At 43.2% G+C, this 26537-nt stretch overlaps 1 protein-coding gene across 1 annotated transcript in view; it reads left to right on the top strand.

Annotated features, from left to right (window-relative positions):
* The first annotated feature begins 307 nt into the window (after positions 1-307).
* Capn13 (calpain 13) overlaps positions 308-26537 on the top strand; it is an 88744-nt gene continuing 62514 nt past the window's right edge. Inside the window, exons 1-2 of the mRNA XM_021150095.2 lie at positions 308-394; positions 16531-16758. Of these exons, the coding sequence (XP_021005754.1) occupies positions 16567-16758 (192 nt within the window). The 5' untranslated portion in view covers positions 308-394; positions 16531-16566. The remainder of the gene's footprint in view (positions 395-16530; positions 16759-26537) is intronic.

The raw sequence follows: 26537 nt of genomic DNA, 5'->3' as shown, positions 1-26537 counted from the left end.
AAAGTAAAGATGGAGCCATGTGAATACTCGAAAACAGTGAAAATCCAAGTCAGGTAGGCAAGAAATCAGTAGGTGTATCAGAAGTGAGGTAGGATCAGGTAGGGATGGAGTCAAGGAGACTGGTAATCTGGGAGATCTCCCTGTTGAAAGCTAATACCTCCCCACCCCCCTGCTCTGTCTCCCCAGACCAAGGCTGGAAATACTGTTTAACTAAGGTGGGGCTGCAGTGCCAGCTGCACCTATATAAGGAAGTAACTGAGAGGAAGAAGCAGGCAGAACCTAGTACTGCCAGTTCCTTTGTATTCCCTCCAAAGGAACAGCGGTCTCCTCCACCGTCCCCTCTACCTCTCTCCAGGCCTCAAGACTGCTTGGCCAGTACAGCTGCCTCATCCTGGTGAGTTTCCTTCAGGAACACTGCTCAGGGTGCTACTCTATTGGATGCACCTGCAGAGGACACAGGTGAGGTGCAGGCAGCCATCTCTCAGGCTCTGAATCCTCCCACCATCCATGAACCTATGTGCTTCCCAGAAACCTTCCTGATGCTGGTTCTGGGTGCTATGCCAGGGCTATGATGCAGGATGCAGGGGCTCTGAAAACCGGGCCTTTCTTATGCACCAAGTTCAAAGAGATAGATGACTTAGAATACTCAGGGGGAGGGGGAATTATGGTCCTAATACATGGTATTGAAACTCTATTTTCAACTTTTAGAAACTATTAGAGACAAACAGAAGATGAGTTTTGTAAGGACGCTTATTACAATTTTGCCATGGGTCTTGGTCACTTAGTCACCTTTGCTTTTCATTCATACAGAGTCACAACCTTGAAGTCATTGCTGACCTTAAGCACATTCAGATGACAGAAATCATGACTTTCTCCTTCCCCTTCCCCTTCCCCTTCCCCTTCCCCTTCCCCTTCTCCACCTCCTCTCCTTCTCCTTCTCTTTCTCCTTCTCCACCTCCTCTCCTTCTCCTTCTCCTTCTCCTTCTTTAATCTTTCTTTCTTTTGTGCCTACACAGGTATAAATATATGTGCTTGTGTGTGCACAAAGTTAAAAGGTCAATTTTGATGTCTACCTCTTTTATTTACTTATTTATAGTGTGTGTGTATGCATGTGTGTTTGCATGTATACAGAAACGAGGGACCAACTTTGGATGCTTCATCAGGAGCTACCTACTTTGTTTTGTGAATCAGCGTCACTGGAACCCAACACTCAATGCTTCTGCTAGAACAATAGACAGTGAGTCCCAGGGACCTGCCTGTCTCTGCCTCTTTATAATCTCCGCTAAGATAAGTATATGTCACCAGGCCCAGCTTTCTACAAAGATGCCAAGACTCCAAGTTGGTCCCTCATGCTTTTGTGACAAGCAGTGTACTAACTGCCTAGCCCAGTAATCCTGACTCCTGTCTCCACTGACGTACAGCTCCAGCAGTGTAGGTATTCAGTTTGTATTCACTAAAGGCAAGCACAGATCCCAGACACTGTTTTCTAATAATCTGGTGTAGTAGCCCTAAGATTAAGTTGGGAAAGATCTGAGCTCAACACAAAAGGCAGGTCACTACCACTGCCGAGGTTCTGGGAGCCTCCATCACCTCCTGCAGTCCTAGTCACATAAGTGCCTCCGAGGCTGCTGAAGTTATCCTGTCTTAGAGATGTGATGCTGTTGTCAGGGAGACACTTCCAGCTGTTAGGTCAACCTCAAACTTCCCAAATTAGAACAAAGGCAGATTTCGCTTTATGCTTAGAATGGAGTCACAAACGACAGGTAGACCTCTGTTTATCCCCTAGAGGCATTGACTGGATCTTTAGTCAGCATACTCTCTTGAATTTCTCTACTGTATACTGTGGCTCCACCCCATTACTTCCTAGGGAGAGGGGAGGCACCATGACTATACAAAGTCTTATTTATGACTATGATGGGGTATAGTAATGTGTTACTTGTGTAATGGGCAAGTGTTTAAAGTAGTGTAAGTTTATTATCCCCAATTTGTAGATGGAGAAGGTTGCTGTTAAGCTCCTACTAAATGTAAATGACAGATCTAGAGTTCTGTCACATCTTGTTTTGTGCTCTGGTTCCTTGGTTGTGTTTAGTGACCCTCTTAAACAAACACCACAGAAGAGAAGGAGCCTCAGGGAAGTGCACAGTGGAATGGCTTCCTCATTGGCACCAAGGGCAAACTTTGTGCCCTTTGCTGTCTTATCTGTTGGAAGTGTTCCTGTTTTTCTCTTCACTTCAGATGGGATAGCCTTCCTACCACCTCCCTCTCAAGACTGAAAGTTTAGGTGAGGTTGTAAGTACAAAGGACTTAGCAGTACACAGGTTGTGATTATTGCTCAGGAAAGCTGAGTCCTGTAGTGATTATACTTTATCTTGGCCTCCCTGTGAAGTGGCTACTGGAAACGATTAAGTGTTACAGTACTAACATGTTAGGAGCTACCATCCCAGGGCAGCAAGAGTGAAGGCAATGGGAAGTAACAAGAGAATGACGGGAAAAAAATAAAGCCACCCATCCTGCTTCTCTTTACAGAGAGACATGGCTTATCATTGAACTAGTTGTAGATTCTGTCTTTCCTTGCATAGAGACAAGGAGACATAAAGCACACTTTGGCTTCCCTACTTTCCTTGGTCAGATGAACGCACTCCTCTGCATGCCTGGCTGTGTTATCTCATTCCTTGCCCTACACTGAGAAACCTATATCTAATCTTTGAGGGTTGGCACCTCATCCGAATCCTGAAGCAATTAGCAGAGGCACTTCCTTGTCTTTGGTAGAAAAAGGAAACCAAAAAGGCTGAGTATCTTAGTTTTTGTTGTATTGTTGTGAAAGAATACTCTAACAAAAACAATTTAAAGTGGGAAAGGAATTACTTTAGATCATGGTTCAGTTCAATGTTATTGTCCCTCATTTTGGAAGAAGTCACAGCAACAGGAACTTGAAGTTACAACTCACATTATGTCTACAGTTGGAGGATGACAACAATAAATAACTGCGTGTTAGTACTCAGCTAACTTTTTCTACTCTTGTACAGTCCAGAATCCTCTGCCTAGGGGATAGTTTCACCCACAGTGGGTGTGTCTTCTTCCTTGAATTAAGATAGTCAAGATAGCCCTCCATAAACATACCCAGAGGCCCATCTCCCAGGTGCCTATAACCTTTGTCAGCAATACAGTTGACAACAACCGTTCACACTCTGCCCAGAGGTGCATGACTGAAATCAGCCATCTTCCAGAGTTTGAGGCCCCCTTGAGCTATATAAGCTCTGCCTCCAAACAAAACAAAACAGACAAACAAGAAAGTGACAGAGAGAGAGAGAGAGAGAGAGAGAGAGAGAGAGAGAGAGAGAGAGAGAGAGAGAGAAAGTTTCTCGATTCTCAAAAGACAAGATAACATGTAAGTTCAAAAAGAACTAAATGATCATCTTTGGTATTTTATTAATTAGCAAATGAGGCTTCTGTTGGCATGATGTTAGCAGGTTATTTCCCAGGGGTCACCTCTTTCACCCCTGAGAGAACCATGAGGGTTTCAGATAGACTGGCCTAGACCATACCCTGAGTGTTTGGAACAAGTCAGCTGGTGTGCATACCAAAGCTCTAAAATTTCACATAGTAGATAGAGCATGCAGCAAGACAACCAAAAGAAATCCTCGGGCTATAAGAAGCCCAGAGTACAGTTTGGCTTCTCTGCCATGCTCAAGACTCTGCTCACCCTACCCCAACCCATACTCACACCCCCTTTTGAAACATAATCTTCTTTTGAGACATAATCTTGTGTGGCTCAGGCTGGCCTCAGACTCTTGGTTAGGTACATAAAGATGGCGTTGAATTTCTGATCCTCCTTCAAGTCCTGAAATTACAAAAAGAGATTACAGAAAGCACCGCCATGCTAAGTTTACCTAAGGTTTTGTGCATGGTAGGCAAATGTTTTACCAACTGAGCTGCATGCTCACCTTCATCTCTGCCTCTCGAATAGTGTTGTCTAAAACACAGTACATAGAGAGAGAACCAGCAATCAAGTAACAGTAATAAATGAGAGAGAGAGAGAGAGAGAGAGAGAGAGAGAGAGAGAGAGAGAGAGAGAGAGACTAAGACACTCAAAACAGCATTATAGCATTTGACTTCTAAGAACTGGGAGCTCTTCAGGATAATGGATTGATAATGGGTTGATGACAACATTTGTACATGCTGCCTACTGCTCTTCCCTTACTTGGAGGGTCATGACTCATGTCTGCATAAAAAGGCTATGAAAAGGCCAGAAGAAAGACAACTGAACCCACAACCACTTCCACTATTGAATGCCCATAGAAAACACTGCTTTCAACCATGGCACTTGGGGGTGAACCTGGATCTTCTGCCTTGATCCCTGAATTCTCAAGGGAATTTACTATGTTCTATTTTTTTCTTTTGCATAGTTGGGGTTTTTTGCATAAAAATTGCTCAACACAATGAGAAACTGAGAAACATGTAGAAAGTTCATTAACTTGCAGAGCTCAGTCTCCCAGTAAACAGCAGGGAAAGTTCAGTAGGTCCTGGTCCCTCATTTTCATGACGAAGGCAGCTAAATGTAGAATGCATAGTGGGCCTTTTAACCTTCTGTAGCTGTGATACATTCAAAATACATCTGTGAGCCAATTCGTTCAGCTCCCGCATTGACCCAGAAACAGTCTAACTGTCTTCGTTTGTTTAAATCTATATTTATGGCTTATATCCAGCAATGGATCCAATATTTTAAAGATCCAGTATAGAGTACAAAGTAAGTTTGTCCCACTGCCTCCCCATCTGGTGGAGTCATACGTGGGAAGAATACTGTGTAATATCACAAATATCTGCCAACTAACTGCAGGGTGGCATTAAGGCCAGCTCTGAAATCCCCAACATCCTTGAAACACTTAAGGTGCTGTGTCTTGGAGAGTAGTTCAGAGCTTTCTGAATCAACTGATCCCAGATGTTCTGGTAGACTTCTGCGCATATGGACCACCTTGGGGCCCTGTTCTAGTACCAGTGTTTCCCTTGAACCTGTGCATGAAGTCTATCTGCCTACTCAGTGTGGTTGCTTTCCACACATGGAAACAGAGCCTCCGGGGCTCCCTGGCAACCTCTGTTGTTTTGAAAGGTGGTACAGGCCACAAAAAAGTCATGACAGTACCCCCCACCTCTTCTCAGGGAGAGAGGTTAATGCTTACCTATCCTCTTGGGGCCTATCCTCTCCATATCCATCCCAGTAGGAAAACAGCATGGTCCCCTTGGTTGAAGTGTCCTTGGATGTTGGCCCTGCTCCTCTTCATGTTAGGAAGGGCTAGATAGGGTCAGTGTTGGGCCGGACTTCCAGTCCAGGGCTCTACCACACACTTGTGAGTCTAACACTAATCTCAAATATCCAAAATAGCCAGACCACAAGGTGGTATGTCAGGCCAACTGGGAAGAGGTCTACACCCAAACCATTTCTTTCTACTACTGTTTTTCCTTCTTACCCACAGTCCTTCTCACAAGCAATCTAGCCCCACGTGGAAATCCTAGGGCTGGGGAGTGTGAATGGATGAAGAAAGGCACTCAGGCTGCCTTAGAGGCTTTGCTACCCTTCCAAGCTTGCTTGTCTCTGCCTTCCCTCCCTCATTACCACAGTCACACTCACATTTATATATATAGACTCGTGTTCTAAGTCTGTTCTCTTTTGTATTGCTCTTTGACACACTTAATATAGAAGTTTTGTTTTCTGAAGACTTTAGTCCTCCCAGTGGTCCACACCTTGTCCCTGACCCCAGAGATGTGACCTAACCTACATGGAAATGTGGCTTAGAACCTGGGACCATCATTAGGTGTCCTAGATTGCTTCTCACGAAAGGGGCATGGTCCCCTTGGTCAAAGTGCCCTTGGCTGTTGGTACTGCTTATTCTTCCTCTTTATGTTAGAAAGGGCCAGATAGGGTCAGTGTTGGGTCATGCTTCCAGTCCAGGGTTCTACTGCACACTTGTGAGTCTAACACTGGCCTCAAATGCCTAAAATAACCAGGCCACAAGTTGGTATATCAGGTCAACTGGGAAGAGGCCCATACCTTCTAACTCCACTGACTTTTCTCCTCCCCCATGTTGAAGCCAGAGGCAGAGATAGAGTGGTGGGCAGTATCCTTCAAGAATTCCATCTCAGGGTGGATCACAGGAAATACGTCTGCTTTCCAGGCTACACTTGAATGCTCACTGTGGAGATGGGGCAGTCCTGGTGTTTCACAGCTTCAGTACCATAGGCTAACACAGGAGAATATGGGCTAATATAGAATGCCCAGCCCCAGCGGATCTTGTCCTCCCTGCATCTTGTCACTGCATGCCTTTGGTCTCTTCTCCATAGTCCCAGTTCCCACTGAGTGACTGTCTCTGGCTCCTTTTTCTGTATCTGAACTCTTTCTGTCTGGTTTTTTTTTTCTCTGTGTGCTCTCCCTGCCTTTGTCTGCATCTCTCATCTATTCTCTCTTTGTTTCATGTCAATGAGAGACTAAGAAGAAAGGCCAAAGGGTGATCTTTTAAGAATATGTGGATTATATAAATATGACCTTAACTTCTATTAAAAAAATATTTTTTAAAGAAAAGGAAGAGAAGAAAGATTCTGAATCTAGTGTTGTCTGATTTGGTCTTTGAGGAGTGATCAGAGGGCTAGATCCTTCCTGGGGAACTTTGTTCAAAAACAAAAGCTCATTATGACCTTGTATTTTAGCTTAGGGCATGCCCAGTACCAACTTCCTAAATCTACCTGATATGCATAAGAGAAAAGTTGAATTAGCTAAGTTTGAGTGTGAAGCACAAGCTTTCTTCATAGATGAAAAACACCCTACTTCCAAAAGTCTAGGAATGTGGCAAATTCTGTACATTGTCTCTGGAATGCATTCAGCTATAGAATCCAGAAAGAAGCCTACCTTGTTGGTAGAATAGAGCTGACAGTCTACCCAAGAGCTTTCTAGGTATCTTTCCTAACAGAGTGATATCTATCAAAGATCCTTGTGAGAGAAGAGCACCAAGACAAATTTCCTTCCTTGTGGATATTGGGACACAAACTTACTTAAACAGAATAACAAGGAACTCAACCATACTGCCTGGAAATATTTAGGGTGCATAAGAGCCCATATATATTCTTAGCCTCAGAAATCAGACCATACATTTAAAGGGGAAAAATAAACTTAGAAAAAAAAAAGTCCAATTTGTTTAATCTTCCAAAGGGAGAAACTGAGTCTAGAGGAGATGAGAGAGGACACATAGATCCTGTCCATTCTCTCTGTCGCCTGGGGTTTCCTGAGATGTTCCCATCAGTTAAGCTCTAGGAATGCTCTGAGGCTGGAAAACTGGGAGGCTGGGAGGCTGTAAGTGTCAGAGGATGAGAGGCTGGTAGGCTGGGGGAAGGATGGGAAGCTGAGAGAAGAATGGGAAGATGGGAGGATGGAGGCTGGGTTCATGTGCCAGAACAGTGGGAAAGGGTAGTGTGGCTGCCATGCCTGCTGACCCAGAGAAGGAATCTTCCTCACTCTGTGCTCTCATGCCAAGTTGTCAGTCTCCTTGGCAGCCAGCACTGAAGCTAAACCCCATCACTGGCAGACGATAGCTAGTTCTATTCTGAGCACTCACTTCTCTGGCACCTGCTGCAGAGCCGAGATGCTTCACTGCTTCTAAATCCGAGCTTGATTTCTTTCATGTCTCCCACTCCCTTGGCCAGTTGGTGGATTAGAGATTATCTCAGAGGATGGGAGATACTTGCATACTCCCATCCCGTTCAGGCCTGATTAAGGGGACAGCACATGGGTTACTCACAGGCAAGATTTCCAGCCTCGAAGCCAGGGCTAGCACAGAAGCCCATAAGTGTTGCCCAGCTCCTCAAGCTTGACTTAGAGCCTCAGTTTCCTTTTCTGTAAATGGAACCCACTCTTATCTTTATGAAGATGTTGCTTGTCAGCATGACTGGATCTGTAATAAACTAGCAGATAAGATCATGGGCAGACCTGGAGGAGATTACCTTCATCACATTAATTGATGTGGGAAGGTCCATTTTAGCTGTGGATAGCATTATTCCCTGGCAGGGGGCTCCCACACTGTGTAAAATGGAGAAAGCGAACTAAGCACATGCATGAACCCCTCTAATTGCAATGACGGGTGTGATGTAACTCACTGCAAGCCCCCTGCGGCCCCGAATCCCCACTGTGATAGACTACACCTTGAACTATGAGCTAAAACAGTTCCTTCCTCTCTGAGGTTGCTTTTGTCAAAGTCTTTACACAGCAACAGGAGAAGAAACTACAAGAATCATGCTCTGATGAGACGTCTGGGAGATGTAACGCCCCCATCCATGGCTTTTAGGGCTACAAGGGACTGGGATCTTCCTGTGGGGTATGAGGCATGAATAGAACTCAGGCCAAGCCTCACCCAGAAGTTTAGCTCCATCTTCAAGACCTGTCCTCATTGTTCACTCTCACACTGGCACGAGGTCCCTCAAGCTCTCCTGAGAGAATAAGTCTATGTGCAAAGGCCCCTGTTTTCCCACCTCACTCTCCCTTGCTTCTTCTCTGACCATGTCCCTTTGCTTTCATTTTCTCTCTTCCTTCTTTCCCTCCTTCCTCTCTCCCATCTTTCTCTGAGCCTAGTCCTGCACTCTCCTTGGCTCTGTCTGACTGGCCTCTCTCTCTTCCTCCTTGCCTCCCTCCTTCTTTTTCTCTCCCTAAAGCTCTGAGGTATGTCAAGGTGGCAGATAGCTGAAAGTGGTTTGCTCCGGGTGTTTTTCCGCCAGAGAGTAGTTAAGTGCCTTATTTTCTCCACCCTGGTGACTAAATTATTCTCCGTGTGTTAAACAGTGTAATTAAACACACACACATGAGAGGGAGCGGGCTCCTTCCCCCACCCTTCCTTGTTCCTTGTCAGCAGAGAGAGTGTCAGCCCCAGCCTTCAAGCTCTGTTAGTTTTAATTTGAGTTGTGGAATTAGTAATGGGTTTTGCTGTAACACTGTTGTGGGAAATAGATCGCTCCTCGTGCAGGGTTTGGGCACCATTTCAAATGAGTATTTGTTAAGGGGAAAGCCGTCCTTTGTCGTGTTCTGCTACATTACATCAGATTTATTTCCATTGTTCTGAAAAACACCAACCAGGAGAGGGCTATGCACATCACTCTTGGGCAAGCAACAATTGAACATGGCTTCCTGTTCCTTGGCTGACTTGGAAAAAAATGTAAAGACTCACCCTTTGTGGCTAGAATATTGCACAAGTACTTCCTATAGACAGCTCTAGAACAGCCCAGGCACCTGACACTGGGAAGCCTGGGGGAACGGCTTTCCTGAGCCTGTCATTGGCAGAAAATGACTGAGTGGGTTAGCGGTGGAAAATTGGATGCTGGAGGAATGTAATTGAATGGAGAGAGACCAGCAGGGCAAAGTTGAGAGAGAACTGTGGGTGGCAAAGATTCGTCTGCATCCTTCCTCAGTCGTCCTCCTCTGCCTGATGAGTCCCTTGGAAGTTCTGTCATGTTCTTCCTTGTTCTGTGGCATCTCACGTCATGAGCAGTCTTTTCCTTGGTACTGTCCAATAAGGCAGCCACTAGTTGCACATAGATGGGCCCAGTTAAATGCAATCTAAATGTAAATGAAATGAAATGGAATCAAATTAAAAGTCAGTCACTTGCCCGAAAGCAAGAGTTCAAGGGCTGCGTGTGACTAGTGATTTCCTGTGTTGGGTGTGATTGTGTATTAGTCAGCATTCTCTAGGGTGAAAAAAACCAAAAGAATGAATATATATTAAAATCAAGCTCATTAGACTGGCTTATGTGATATCGATAGAGTAATGCAACAATGGCTGTCCCACAGCAGACAGTCAAGAACCCAGTAGCTGCTCGGGGTCCAGAGATGGTCAACCTTCTGCTTTCCCAGAACAGGAGTGTTCTAGATTTGGGGACCGGGATGCCAGGCTTGGGAACATGACATTCCCAGGCCCTTTCTCCTGGGAAACTCATTGAGATGCTAATCACGGTCTCTAGCTTCTTGCCTGCTTGGCTGGCCTGCCTCCAGCCTGTATGACTTGTCTGTACAAGTTCAATAAAGTCTCCCCCTGCTCCAGGTCAAAGACTCTGCCTGCAGGTGAAGTACTTGCCTTTCTAGACAGATTTGACTCTTTTTTTGGACACAACAGAGAGAGTAGCAATGGGCCATGTGGAATGTAGCCCCCAGTGATAAATCCACACATCCAACACCCTAGGGGGTCAAGAGCACCTTACTATACCAGACCAGAGCCATTCCATCTAGAGCAACACATTAGTTTTGACCCATTTAACCAAGAAGTCAGATATACAAACTTCTCAAAGTGAACTCAAGACAGAGCCTGCTCACTTTGCACATGTACCATTAGCCTTCATATGCGAAAACAGCTTTCTGAGCACCTGGGTCACACTTCATCCTCTTAGTTCTGGGGTCATTTAGAGCTTCGATTCTGTCAGCACTTGGGCGGATGTTCTCCTTGATATCCATTATTAAATATGATGGAAAAAGTTGCAAAGGCTCTTCTTTTAAATCTCAACACTGGTCTTTGGCAGCTGAGGGAAAGAAAGAAAGAAAGAAAGAAAGAAAGAAAGAAAGAAAGAAAGAAAGAAAGAAAGAAAGAAAGAAAGAAAGAAAGAAAGAAAGAAAGAAAAAACAGTATAGGGATTCCTAGGTAGCCCAGCCTTGCTTATCTGCATCTCTGGGTCAGACTGAGCTATGAATTCTGTTTACTGTGGTGCTTCTGTCTCACTGTGCTACATTGCACAGTGCACCCATATGGCAGGATGCACAGCCTGACCAAGCTAGGCTGCCGCTGCCTTACATATGCAGAATAAAATGACATTATTATCAAAATCCCACATGTGCACACCACACACACATGCACATACAAACACATATATACACGCATCACTCACACACACAAACATACCACTCTCACACACATATACACACATGTACTTACACATGTACTTACATACACACACATACCACACACACAACACTCACACACATAAATACACACATACCACATATACACACACATGTGCACACACAGATGCCCTCTTCTTTCAACATTATTTACTAAATGCCCAAAATGTCCCTTGAGTGTATTTCAGGTTTCTTCTTTCATGCGTCAGATTTGTTAAAGATGCCAGAGAGCTATAAAGATCCTTAAATCAGAAAAATGATAGTGTTAATTACAAATCAACTTTTAAAAAGAAAGAAACTCACACCATTTCTTTATATTAAATACCCACAACTATTAACATTTGGCTCAGTTTATAAAAATCAAATTGATATTTTAATATGTTTGTGTAAATTAGAAGATGGATATGTTCTTCAAATGACACTGAAAGAAGATAAAGCCATAACCTGGCTGAGGATACTTACACCATATATACCCAATCAAAGATGCATATGCCAAGAAGATAAAGAAGTCCTAGAAATCAATGAGAAGGACAAGCCAGTGGATAAATGTGCATAGGATATGAATATTCATTTCTCAGGGGACAGAGTACAAATGGAGAAGAAATATATTGAAAAATGTTCAATCTTACCACTAATCAGGGAAACAAATTAAGACCACATGGAGTTGCTATATGCTCACACGAGACGGATACTAATGAGAGGCTTGTCAATACTCAGAATCACTGAAGGTATAGCACTGGAGTCTCTTCCTTGGAAAATAACATAGCTGAATTAGACTGCATGTGTGCATATTCTACACCCAAAACTTCCACTCTGAGAGATCTAACCGGGAGACACTTAGGACAAGATAAGCTAAGCATATTTATGGCATAACGTTGCGTTAAAGCAAAGAGAAGAACTTCCATTGTCAATGGAGAGAGTGTGGTATACATTGTAGGTTAATGTGAGGCAGGGAGGGAAATGAAGCACAATTATTTGTTAACTTGTGGGATAAGAAAGGAAGTGGATGGAGATTATATACGCTGTGTACCGAGTCTAATTTTAAGTACTTTAGGTACAACCTACACATAGCTGTTCGTATTTAAATTACAAACATTGATGGAATTGACACATGCGATGTCCTCACCACACTCAAGGCGAGCATCAGTGTCACCCTCAAGAGTTGTAATGCATTCACAGTTACCTCTCCATTGATGTGTGACCTCCAAACATTTTCTGCCACAATCACATTAGTTAAATACACGCTTGCAGAGTGTGCTCTCTTGCGCTGCTTTCCTTCACTCAACATAATGAGTTCAAGACTTAGCTATGTTGCTACATGTTATAACAAGTATATCTCCCATTAAAGAAACCTTACCATCTTTCCATTCATTCAAATGTTTGTATCCTCAGTACTGTTAGATGCAGCTTGGCCAATCCTTTTTATGCCCACTGACATTCATCCCTTATACCCCAAGGTCCTAATTAATATCCCTCAGTAACTTCAGATATGCAAACTTCTTAGATTATGCAATCAGTGCCAGGAGAGCTGTTGGATCAAACTGGAGTTAGCCAACTACTGCTGCCGACTGATCTAAGTTCCCTACCACCCCATCCAGACTGATATGAAGGTAACCTAGCCCCTAGTACTCTCTAGTGTCTAGAGATGAAATCATAAGGAAGAAGTTAGTTATGAAAGACCATGGCCTTGTATAAAAAGGAATCAAGAACACAGAACTGGTCCTCTCGTCTAGCCTCCAGATGGAATCAAGACAATAAAATCTGTTGCTGGTGGGCCCAGTGTGTGACGTTTTGTTATGCAGCCCAAGATGACTAAAACAGTCTCCCCCTCAGCAGAGGAGTGTAGAGAAGGTTGGACTCTAGCCTGATTCATAGCTGTTAAGGTCAGCAGAAGGGGAGGTTTCGTGCCCACCCCCACATACACCTTCCTGAAGCCTGACTCATTGGCTTACACAATTTCTCAGTTTCTACTCATGCCACCATTGATCTTCCTCTCTTGTGCCATTTTTTCTTGCTCCCAAGAGAGTCTCAACAGCCAGTCAAACTTGTCCCTGAGCATCAGGCAAGATTTTCAGTCCTTGCACTTTCTGTTTCTCAGAACAGTGGAGTTGAGTCTTCTCTTGTTTTGCTTCCTCTTACAATGTGGGGCAATTGGGGGAGAGAAGAAAGAAAAGAAACCCCAAAGTGACAAAGGAGGTTCTGAGGTTCATTCTGGACATAATAGTAGACACACTGTCAAGTTCTACAGATGAACAATTTGGAAAGGAGGAGATGCTCTAAGTGTGAAGCATGTGTGTGTGCACGCACACATGTGTGTATACAAGTGTGCCTATGTGTTAGCTGAATGAACCTCCTTCTCTGTCCTTTCTGTTACCCATCAAGATTCTCCCCTAGAGGTGGACATAAAGTCTTACCCTGAGTGCAGTGCCATTGACAACTGATACTGCCGGGAGAGGGAGAGTCAGTTTTCACAAAGGGTGTAGCCTCTGGTCAGTCAATCATGCAGCAGGAGATGGCCCACCCAAGTGGGTGTGGGCAGCACACACTGGACTCAGCACAAAGGACAGAAAATGAGCATACAGAATTGAATGAGTAGGAGATAGAGGTGGATCTGGGAGAAGACAGGAGGGAAATATGATCAAAATAGAGTCTTTGAAACTCTCAAAGAAATAATAAAAATATTGTTTTAAATAAACGGGATTTAAAAACAGATCCTTTTCCAGAGTGTCCTATGTCCTCCAGCAGCAGATGTCCACCTGCCACTGTGACACTAGACAGCCCAGCGAGTGATCAAAGAGTGCAGAACAAATAGGAGAGGTGTGATCACCCTCCAACCTGCATCTGTCAGACCCCTCAGACCCCAGCCTGTCCTTGAGAACAAGCAAGTCCCTTGTCTTAGATAGAAGATGTCAGGCCACTACATAACCCATTCATGCTCAAATGATAATGGCCATTGTAGTAATAACGCTACCCATCGAGTGCTTTCTGTTTACCACTAATGGTGTTATGTATTCTATAAGCACAGTTTCTTCTGAGTCCCAGAATGACCCTGTTATGCATGTAAAAAAATGATCTCCATTTTACAAATCAGGACAGTGACTTTTAAATGGGCATGCCTAAAGTCTGGCCAACCCACTACCTAATAGTGAGTGGGCTTGGGGGCTCTCTAGAGTGAGCCAGGGACTTATCGCCCACTTAGAAGATCTGCAAATGATTCAGACAGAGAAATGAAACTAAATCCTTTAAACTTTAATTTTTACATGCAATTATGAGCTCCTTACTAACAATCCCATAATTGTGTTATTAAGGGTAACTACAGTGTGGTTTTCATAAGCTAAAATTAGGTCACTGCTAGACTTTCTCACACACTCCAATTCAATGTTTGATGGAGAGGCAGGAGGCTGGGTAGTGCTGTGTTGGTTCCCTGGTCTCTGAGCACGCACACAGTTGGCAAACCCACAATTCCCTACCTCTTCATTACTGGGTGTCACTGCCATTCTCCTGAATTGACAAGCAATTTCTATCACTGTTTTTCTGCTCTTGAATGATAGCTTGCTGTTACCTCAGCTCTGTCAGTGTTATTTAATTTGTTATGGGCTCTCTGGATAACCTCATTGCAGATGCGGAGGCATACAGAATATTTTGGTCTGTCTTTTTTTTTCTTCCCCAATAACTAAATTGAAGAAACACATATATCATGCTACTGAAAAAAAGCTCAAATTGCCTATATTTAACCATTATTTTAACCTCGGGTTAAACTATATGGCTCTGACTAGATTTAACTATTTTCAATCTGTAACAATGCTAGTTTTACAGAGCTCAGTCTAATAATGCCAATGTAAATTATTCCTATCTTACGTGGGAGAAAATTATAAGTACAATTTCCCTCCGAATGTGCTGGAACAATGACACTGAAGTGGTGAGACTCTGGCTGAGAATTTGTGCTATCTCGGTAATTTGCCACATACCACTACCAAGTAACTGCAAGATAATTGCAAAGTTATTTTAAGTTTGCATATGTTTTTCTAGGATTCACAAGTCGTGGCTGTCAGTTCGTGTTTCTCCCTTATAAGTTAGGTCTCCATGTTCTCTCATTCTCTTTCACTGGATTTCTTCACTGTAAAACAGTAGTGAATGGGAACTGTGGCCATCAGGACCTTGTGTGCCAACCTGAGTAGACCTTGGTCAAAAAAGCTTCAACAGCAGAACTTTAAGACTTGCAAGAGCTAGTCATATCCCACTAATAAGGTGAATCTGTGACTGAATTGGAGGCTAGCTTCACAAAAGGAAGGTTGGAGGTCTGTGTGGTGGGGTTGCATCAGTTATACCTGCATAGTTTCCTGGACAAGAACCCTAAACCTTTATTGACAATGTTTCAAGAAAGTTAGATGGCATTTAATGAACCCCTACTGTATACCAACTTCTTGGTTGGACCAAATCTTATGTAATACCATCACAAACCCTTTAAGTTTGGTACAATCAACCCATTTAGGTAGATAGATTGGTTCCTAGACACCGGTGCTAGTTCAGTATTTTACATCCAGGATGTAGCTGGCAAAACCCATGTGGCCATTCATGACACCACATCCCCTCTCCTCCTTGTCCAATTCATCATCTAATTGTCTAGGTTCTGCCTGTAAAACAGCCCTGGGCTTTGTCAACCCTCTACTGTCTTCTCCACTAATGCTCCAACACTATCTCTCCCAAGGACAGATGCAGTGGCCTCCAACCTCCTCCAGTCTGCATGAATTCTCACCTTCATCTGGCCACCTACTTTATCTACAGATGCTATCAGAATACAGCATATATGCCAACACACACACACATGCACATACATTCTTGCAGGTGGTTGTCAAAACCTCAAACAAAGAAAACAAATGAAAAAAAAAAAACGTATTTTGACTTTTGCCAATCTACTTTTCTAGCCATTTCCCCCAGTACTTAACTATTCCAGCCCCAACTAAACCCCACTAAACCTTCCAAGTTACTTCCTACTCTCGTACACCCTATGACTTCACAAGCCGGTTTCTGGGGCCCGCGTGCACTTGCTGCCTGGGGCAGCTACAACCACTTTAAAAATTACCCAACATTTCTGCTGCTGGTAAATTCTCCCTTCAAGGCCTGATTCAAATGTCACCACCTATGGGAATGTCCTCCCAGACTGTCAGGAGAGTTCTAGCATCTCCTCCTTACAGCCATGGGCTTTGTACACATTTTTAATTGAGCAGTGTCTGTTGAATGATAGCTGGTTGTTGAAATGTCTAATTCATCTTCCTCACTTGGTAATGAGCCCCTCGGGATAAAGGTCATGATGTATTTATCTTTGGATTGCCAACATTCAGAAGAGTACATGGCACAAGGTCAGTGCTCAATAAATGTTCATTAAATGGACAAATACCCTCAGAGTCTCTGATGCACATGAGAACACACGGAGAAGCTAATTCAGTACACCAAGCTGAACACGAACAAGAAGTACGGATATTAAATTTTACTTGAGGTTTTCCCACCCAGGGGCTCTATGTCAGGCATAGCAGAGATCTTAGTCTCAGATCTGATAGAAGTGGGAGGCATCAGAATGTTCTGGCACTAATCATTTTCCTTTCTCTCAACAGAAAGAAAGGACTTCAGACATCTTTCTAGAGCTAGTCATGGCACATGATGCAGAGACCTCCGTGGTCAAGTTCAAGAATCAGGACTTCAGGACCTTACGGGATCATTGCCTGAGGAGGGGTCAGCTGTTTATAGATGATACATTCCCTGCTGCGGCATCTTCCATAGGCGAGAAGCTGCTCAGGGGGAAGCACCTTTCAAAATTGGAGTGGAAACGACCAACTTCAAAGGTGAGTGAGCCCCATCTAAGGCCATAGCAAGCTCTGCAAATCTGGAGGCTGTCCACCATGGCATCTCCTTGAGAAAAGACAGTGGTCCAGCCTCATACCTAACAGGAAAGAAAAAATAAGATCCATCTGGTTTCTCTGCTGCAGTCTTACATCCAGTCCAAGAAATGGGAGAGCTCTGTGCTCAGAGGCAGAGCCTGAACCATGGCTTCTAACACAGTTCTGATAATGACCGCAGCTAGATTAAAACATCTCAGTCCTATGACTGGGAAAATGGCATGTCATGGTTATGGAGGCTGTGCTGGTTGGTCTCTAGGGTCTCTCCGCCTCCTTAATTGAACCCATCTATCAGTCTGTCGCCCTTTATTCTCTTCAGGTGTCAGTGTCTTTATGTTCCTTTCTTCTTACCCACCAGAATTTACTCAAAAGGAATATATCATGTCAGTCATTTATACTACAGGATGAATTTAAATAATTGCTCTGTCTCTCTCTCTTATAATCACATTCTTAGTTTTATAAAAGGCTTGGCTATTCATAAAAGGACTTCAGACATCACAGACACCTGTGACTTCAGGGTGGTCATGCAGGGTGCCATTTGAATCGCCCTGACCTCCGCACCTCAGAAAATGGCTACTAACGCTACCTTGCAGCAAGGTGAGCCCTGCTGGCTTCTAGAACTATCTCAGTTCCGAAGCATGAAGCTCGGTAGGGAACATTGCAGTGGACTGAAGTTTCCCATGGTCTCCTTGGGACTCTTATAAGTGTAAAGGAGCTAAAGGGCAAATGCTTCAGGGTGCCTGATGCTTCCTCCCCATGCCTCCAGAGCTGCGAGCCCAGCCCAAAACAAGAAACTAGTACAAAGGCTAGCAAGAACAGTTCTCAGGTACTGCTTACGTGCTGAGTACGGAACTAGGCATATTGAGTAGCACCAGACTGGGTTGTACAGATGGTGGTTTCTGGTGACGCCCTGGAAAGCATGGAGTATTTGTCTTGTCCAAAACTATGCAAATAATAATTTTAGTTACACACATGGGAAAGAGAACTCAAAATACCGAGCTCTGAAGGGAAAAAGCTCTTGAATTAGCTGGGATAGTCATATCTCTAGAGAAGAAAAGGAACAAGGGAAACTAGGTAGGTTTTCAATGCTAGTTCAAGAGAGCTGGATGCATTATTAAGTCTTGTGTGGTTGGTCCCATTGGCCCTTTGCAGTAGGTCCTCAGTCATGGCTCTCTTCTTTCGTCTTTACCACCTAAGGAGGTGAAAAAATCTATTTAAAGAAATTCTGAAGGGTCACTTTCCCTCCTCTGTTATTTTGAAAGATGAGATTCATTTAGAAAATATTTTTGTTTCCCTCACAAGGTGCTGAGTAGTCTATGTGAGTCCTTATTTTTTAGTGTTGAGACATTTATAACACTCCTGTTTAGAAAGGGCTGAGAGTGTCTAATTATCTAATTCCATCAGAATCACAACCTGGGGAGCAAGGAGAAACTACAGCAAGTAGAAATAACTCATACAGACTCAGACCAGTAATCCAAAGTAAAGGCAGCTAGAAGCCATGTTCATTTTTTCCCGTCATGCTTCACACCCTGGGACTTACCAATACTCTAGCCACTGTTCATTTCAGCATATATTCTCAAATATATTTTTTAATGTGTGCCTTTCCAAATTTAGCAATACTGGTGTTTATATAATAGTTTCTAAAACCTTATCTTACTTGCAGCATTTATGATTTTTAATGTCACAAGAAAGAAAACAGGTTAGGACAGGTCATGCAGCTTGACTGAAGGAACATGGTTAGGAAGAGAAGGAGAGACAGACCCAGGAGGTAGATCAAGACTCCCAAGGCTACGTGCTACACTTTTACCCACACAAACTCTCCTGCCTAATAAGGCTTTTGTTAGAATTTAGAGAAATAAATAAATGCAGGCGTGAGTAACGGACTGTCTACAGATGACCTGTTCAGGTTTCAAGCTCATGTGTACAAATGAGAAACCTTTTGTTGACTGATTTCCCACCTAGGCTAGCAAAGAGAAAACCTGGGTATATACTTCTTCACTACTGTGTTATCAGTGACTACTGTAGCTTGCAGATGCAACTACATGAAAGGCCCTGCATGCAAGAGCCACAACTAACCTGGCCCAGGCCTCAGAGTAAGGCCAAGACACACACAGTATTATGGTTTTAAACTCTTTGAAAGATTTTTTAAACTATCATGAGGAAGGATCATTAATCCGATTCTATCATATAAAATTGAGAAACAGAAGAATGGCCAGTCTGAAGTCACACAGCTAGACAACTGAATACCTAAATGCGTGACCTCACAATATATTGTCCCCTATAAGGTGTCATTGTGACCTTATGTTATGTGTTATATTCTTGGCTTTTGGTTGCCCAAGATAAATTGTGAGGATGTTCTATCATGTAATAGGTGACAGAAGGTACCAGCGTAATTATGCCAACATCTAATTGCTATTGAGCCAAAAAAAAAAAAGAAATCTGTGATGCTAACACATCAGAATTCTCTCAGAAAAATAAGAAAGGAAGTATATTGCCACCTGTCCAAAGAAAAGCCTAGTCACCATCTGGAAGGGCTGTGTGACAAGATGATGAGTCTAAGTGTTGCAGACTGAACATCAAATGTTCCCAGAGGCTTGGGTGCTGCTGAATGCTTCATCTCTAGCTGACAGCAGTATTTTGGAGGATTCTGGAAATGTTAGGGGGCAGGGCTTAGTAGGAGGAAGCAGGTCACTGAGGGACATGCCTTTGAATTTTATACCTGGTCTCCAGTGCCTTGCTGTGTCCCAAGCTATCGTTCTCGCTGGCAAGAACACACTCGGACAACCAGAATCTTCTGCAGCAAAAAGCTTTATTGCTTCTTCAGGAGGGAAGACCCAGACCCCGGAAAATGGGGTCGCTTATATAGCCCTCAGCCATGGCGTTTCAGCACCCGATGTGGAGTGTCAGCTCCTGATTTGTTGCTCGCCCATCACCCCATTACTACGCCCCAAGATGGGCAGTGACTAGGCGTGAGTTCACTCTCGCACCTGCATACAAGGCTTGTTTACTAGTTAGGCACAACGGAGGCCAGCGCCATCTTATAATGGCGATTGCTCGCGGCACGGCTCTCCACATTGCTGTTCTCTGCTCCCTGTCCACCTCCCCCATCACCCTTGTCACTACATGATACTAGTACTAAGGGTACCAATAAGCCAGCTTCCCAAACTGTTCCAAAGTAAACCCTTCCTCTTCTAAGTTTTCCCCAGGTATTTTAGTCACAGATGTGAAAAGGTAATGTTTTACTATTCACATTCTCTTACACAAGACCAGTACTTTGTGTGGGAATTCATGAGAAGTCTTCAAAGAAAATACTGTGAGGCAAATGCTCTTATACAGGGATGATACCTCTAAAGAGGGAGGAGAACAGTTACTTTCATGGTGCCACTTCTGGTAGCATGTTTCCCAAGATTTGCATTACATGGGTTTCCCACATTCCTCATATAACAGAGAGTACCCAAACCTGACTTGGAGAAAGGGCCTAGACCTATGTCATTATGATTACTTAATTTAACAGTTACTTAGTTTGATGATTTATTGGTGGCTTATGTATTATTCAGATTTTCCAAATATATGACAAAATTTATAATATATACTTATATTGTGCATATCTATGTAGCACTAATGTAATTACACAGTCTCGAAGATTTATCAATATCCATATTGACAATATATGCTTAAGTATATTAATATATCTATATATAACCTGTTGATGAATTTATAAGGAGAAATTTATTACAAAGTATTGATTACAAAGTTATAGATGCTAAGTAATACCATGATATGCAGTCTTCCACCTGGAGACATAGGAAAGTTTTATGCTGGGGGGTCTGAGAGCCAGGAAAACCATAAGTGTGATTTCCCGTCTGGGACCAGGAGAAAATCATTTTGTAGTCTCAAGCTGGGAACAAATTCTTTCTCCCCTTTGTTATAGTCAGGCACTTGATGGATTTATCAGTTCGAATGTTCCCACCCACACTTGGAAGGTAGACTGATTTACTGAGTCCACCAATTCAAATATGAATATCACCCACCCCTTCTTTGACAGACACACCCAGAGAGAATACTTACTAGATAAATGACTCCCTGTGATACAGTTCAATTGTCATATATTAACTACTACAACTTCCTTCAGCATACCTAACATTTCTGAGCCTCAAAGATTCTGTCTGTCTCACAGAATCACATTCTTCAAGCTGGGAAAGACTGTAACTACTAGGGTATTGGGAGGAGAAGAGAGACTCGCATGACAAGCTGACCTGGAACATACCACTAAACTCCTCTGAGCCTGATTCCTTGCCCATGCTGGCCCTCAGAGTTACCACAGGGTTACTTTTGATCTTGACTGCTACCTCTGACTGACCTACTGATTCATAGGTGTGGAAAGCCAGGCTCCACAGCTTCAGGTCTACAAAGCTGCCAGCTGATTCTGAGTCACCATCATGTGGTAGTTCAGCACAGATCTGTTCTAGGATCTTATCACAAGCGCTTCTCCCACTGCCCTGGCTGGCCAAGGCCACTTGCTAATCTGGGACTTTCCCAGGCCGGAGCTTGCTCTTTCTCAGCCATAGTTAACACATGTTCTGTATGGGCCTTTTCTCTGGGAAGCCAGATGTACAACATGAGGATCATCACAGTGCCCTTTCTCACCCTCCCTTTCTCATTGAGGGGTAAAGTTCTCAGGCCCAGCACAAGGCATGAGGGAGTTGTAGGTACTGTGGCTACCTTTGATGTAATCAGTCCCACTGTTTTCTAGGAAACGATGTTGGCTATTCACTTCAGGTCTATTCTGTCCCTAACTAGCTACTTTTCTATATTCTTTCCTTTCTTTTCTTTTCATCGACAAGACAGCCCAGCTATAAAGACATATCCCACATACAAGCAACAGCTGGGATAGCCCTGGCTCTAGTTGTTCAGGACCCACATGAAGATCAAGTTGCACATCTGCTATATATGAATGGGGAGGCCTAGGTTCAGCTCCTGTATTTTCTTCTGTTGATAGTTCAGACTCTGAGAGCCCCAAGGGTCTAGGTTAGTTGAGTATGTTGATCTTCCCGTGGATGTCCTATCCCCTTCAGGCCTACAATCTTTCCTCCCATTCTTCAGTAAGAATCCCCAAGCTCCATCCACTGTTTGACTCTAGGTGTCTGTATCTGTCTGAGTCAGCTGCTGGATGGAGCCTCTCAGAGAGCAACACACCCCTGTATGCAAGCATAACAGAATAGCATTAATAGTGTTGGGAGTTGGTGTTTGCCCATGGGATTGGTTTCAAGTTGGGATAGTTAGTTGGCCATCCCTCAGCCTCTGCTCCATCCCCTGTGCCTGCATTACTCATAGACAGGATAAATTTTGGGTTGAAAGTTTTGTAGGTAGGTTGGTGTTTCTATCACTCCACTGGGATTCCTGTCTGGTTACAGACCTCCTGTAAGAGGCCACCTCGGCCTCTTCAGGGTCCATATTCCCAATGTAATGAATCACAGCTAAGATCACCCTCATTGATTCTTGGGCACCTTCCTTGCTCCAGGCCATGTCTCAGCCTGGAGATGCCCCCCACCACCTCACCCCTGAAGGATGAAGATTTCCATTCATTTTCATGGCCATCTATCCATCTCTCATATCCTTCCTCCCCCCTGATCCTGAATCTCGAATTTCCATCCCCACTACCCCTCCCTCCTAGTTCCCTCTATTCATCTGCCTCTTATGGTTATTTTATTCCTCCTTCTAAGTGAGATTCAAGTTTTCTTGCTTGGGCCTTCATTCTTGTTTAGCTTCTTTGGGTCTGTAGAGTATTTTGTGGCTAATATATACTTATGAGTATATACCATGTATGTCCTTTGGTGACTGGGTTACCTCACTCAATATGGTACTCTCAAGTTCCATCCATTTGCCTGCAAAATTCATGATATCTTGGTTTTTAATAACTGAATAGTATTCCATTGTGTAGATGTGCCACATTTTCTTTATCCATTCTTCAGTTGAGAGACATCTATGTTGTTTCCAGTTTCTGTCATGGCTATTTTAAACGGTTTTGTTTCCCTAATTTCTTTCTTGGCTCATTTATCATTTGTATAAAGAAGGGCTACTGATTTCTTTGAGTTAATTTTATACCCTGCCACTTTGCTGAAAATGTTTATAAGTTATAGGAGGTCTCTGGTAAAATTTTTGAGGTCACATGTGTATACTATCATACACTCCACCAATAGCGATTCTTGAACTTCTTCCTTTCCAATTTGCATCCCCTTGATCTCCTTTAGATATTTTATTGCTCTGGCTAGAACTTCAAGAACTATATTGAATAGATAGGGAGAGAATGGACAGCCTATTCTTGTCCCTGATTTTAGTGGAAATGTTTTAAGTTTCTCTCCATTTAGATTGATGTTGACTATTGACTTACTAAATATTGGGTTTATTATGTTCAGATATGTGCCCTGCATCACGGATTTCTCTAGTACCTTTATCATGAAGGGGTGTTGGATTTTATCAAAGGCTTTTTCTGCATCTAATGAGATAATCATGTGATTGTTTTTCTTTCAGTTTGTTTATATGGTGGATTATGTTGACAGACTTTCATATACTGAACCATCCCTGCATCCCTGGGATGATGCCTACCTGATTTTGATGGATGTCTTTGATGTGTTCTTGGATTCAGTTGTGAGCATTTTATCGAGTATTTTTGCATCAATGTTCATAAGAGGCATTAGTCTGAAGCTCTCTCTCTCTCTCTCTCTCTCTCTCTCTCTCTCTCTCTCTCTCTCTCTCTCTCTCTCTCTCTTTCTCTCTCTTGTTGAGTCTTTATGAGGTTTAGATAACAGGGGGACTGTGCCTCATAGAATGAGTTTGGCAGTGTTCCTTCTGTTTCTGTTTTGTGGAATAGTTTGAGGAATATTGGAATTAGCTCTTCTTTAAATGTCTGGTAAAATTCTGCACCAAAACCATCTGACCCTGGGCTTCTGATCCTGGGCTTCTTCTCTTCTTCTTTTTTTCTTTTTCTTTTTTCTTTTTTCTTTTTTTGATTGGGATGCTTTTAATGACTGCTTCTATTTCTTTAGGGGTTATGGGGCTGTTTAGATAATTTACTTGATCTTCTATTTCTGTAGGGTTGTGGGTCCTGCATCTGCTCTGCCACAGGGCACAGCATCTTGGGGAGGCGGGAGTTTGACTGTGCTTACCCCTTGCCATGCTGGGCAGGTGCTGGGATTTAGAGGAGTGCCAAGGCACCTCTCAGGGGTGGGAAAGCACAGTCTAAATCTTGGGACAGCAAGAACTGTAGGGCAAGGGCTGAGAATGGAATCTGGGCCTGTTGACTGGGTGGGGAGTGGGGAGGAAGGGCTCCAGCTGATCCCTGATGGTGGCTGTGGCTATGAGTATAGAGAGGCCTTCTACAGGAGATTAAACAGTGGCTCTGTAGGCAAAGGCCTTCTCCATGGCTCCCCACAGCAGATCTGCATGAAGAGACAGTCTCTAGTTCCAAATCATTTATTGTCATGGTGAAAAATGGATGACTTCTTAGTGTGGGCCCAAGATTAAATACCTTTTTTCAGGGAGGAATGTCTGGGAAGGAAAGCTTTGCTAAGCCCTCCAGGCCTCTAGGTACATCATTAGAATAGAGCTGTCTTGAGTTTAGGTGACCACAGGTAATATCCTTTTCCTATTGTCTTGGTCTGAGATGTTAGGGATGCCTCATCTACATGTGGTGGGCTTGGGAAGTTGCACTTATGTGACTAATGGTGACAAATCTATGGGGAGCTGCCCCTATTGACAGGGGCCTGATGTCTGGGAGCAGGCAAAGCTCCTACCATCCCTTCAAAGTCTCCGGGGCTTCTGGCTTTAGCTCACCTGAGGACCAGGCTACCTCTCACAGTCCACTTCTCCAAACATTTCATTAAGATTTTCCAGTTTTATGGACTACAGATTTTTGAAGTAAGACCAAATGATTGTTTTAACTTCTTCAGTGTCTGTTGTCTTGTCTCTCTTTTCATTATTGATTTTGTTTATTTGGATACTGTCTCTCAGTCTCTTGGTTAGTTTGGCTAAAGGTTGGTCTAACTTGTTGACTTTGGCAAAGAACCAGCTCTTGACTTTGTTGCTTCTTTGTATTATTTTCTTCGTGCTTGCTTCTTTTGTACTTTTCTAGAGCTTTCAGGTGTACTTTTAAATTACTGATGTAAAACCTTTCTAATTTCTTTTTTTTTAATGTTCTTTTTTTATTGGGTATTTATTTCATTTACATTTCCAGTGCTATCCCAAAAGTTCCCCACATGCTCCCCCACCCACTCCCCCACCCACCCACTCCCACTTCTTGGCCCTGTCGTTCACCTGTACTGAGGCATATAAAGTTTGCACGACCAATGGGCCTCTCTTTCCACTGATGGCCGACTAGGCCATCTTCTGATTCATATGCAGCTAGAGACACGAGCTCCGAGGGGGGTACTGGTTAGTTCATATTGTTGTTCCACCTATAGGGTTGCAGACCCCTTTAGCTCCTTGGGTGCTTTCTCTAGCTCCTCCATTGGGGGCCCTGTGATCCATCCAATAGCTGACTGTGAGCATCCACTTCTGTGTTTGGCCTTTCTAATTTCTTTATGGATGCATTTGGAGCTATGAACTTTCTTCTTAAGACTACTTTCATTGTGTCTCATAAATTTGGGTATGTTGTGCCTTCATTTTCACCGAATTCTAGAAAGTCTTTAATTTCTTTCTTTCTTTATTCCCTGACCCAGAGGTCATTAAGTAGAGAGTTGTTGAATTTCTGAGAGTGTGTAGCCTTTCCAGTGCTTCTGTTATTGAAGTCCAGCTTCAATTAACAGTTCAGTCCATGGTGGTCTGATAAGATACAAGGTGTTATTTCAGTTTTCTTGTATCTGTTGAAGTTTGCTTTGTGACAGACTATATGGTCAAATTTTGGAGAGGGATCCATGAGGTGCTGAGAAGAAGGTATATTCTTTTGTGCTTGGGTGAAATATTTTATACATATCTGTTAAGACCATTTGATTCATAATGTGTATTAGTTTCATTGTTTCTCTGTTTAGTTTTTGTCTGGATATCCGTCAATGGGTGAGAGTGGGGTTTTGAAGTCTTGCACTATTAATGTGTGGGGTTTGATGTGCAATTTAACAAGATTTAGCAATGTTCCTTTTACAAATGTGAGTGATTGTGGTTAGGGCATAGATGTTCAGAATTGAGTTATCATCTTGGTAGATTTTTCCTTTGATGAGTATGATGTGCCCTTCCCTGTCTCTTTTGATTAATTTTGGTTGAAAGTCTATTTTATTAGATATTAATACATTAATGAACAGTGAGTGTTATTTCCTGTTATTCTGAAGTTAGCATGAGTGTATGAGTATGTGTGTGTGATTTTTTTGCTGGTATGGGATTACTTATTTTCCTATGTTTTCTTGGGTGCAGTTATCCTTCCTTAGTTCGAGTTTTCCTTTTAGTATTTTTTTGTAGGCCCAGATTTATGGATAGATAGCTTTTAGAGTGTCTGTTGAGACATTGGGTGCCATTCTAGTAGGTCTGCCTTTGTACATTAACTGGCGTTTTTTCTCTTAGTATTCTTTCATTGTTCTATAGATTCTGTGGTTTTTTTTTAATTAGGTAATTTCCTCAATTACATTTCCAATGCTTTCCAAAAAGTCCCCAATACACTCCCCCCCCAGTCCCCCACCCACCCACACCCACCCCTTGGCCCTGGCATTCCCCTGTACTGGGGCATATAAAGTTGGCAA

Source organism: Mus caroli, chromosome 17, assembly GCF_900094665.2.
Source record: "Mus caroli chromosome 17, CAROLI_EIJ_v1.1, whole genome shotgun sequence".
Lineage (NCBI taxonomy): Eukaryota > Metazoa > Chordata > Mammalia > Rodentia > Muridae > Mus > Mus caroli.
The sequence above is the reverse complement of the archived record's forward strand: the minus strand, read 5'-3'. Positions and strand labels throughout refer to the sequence as shown.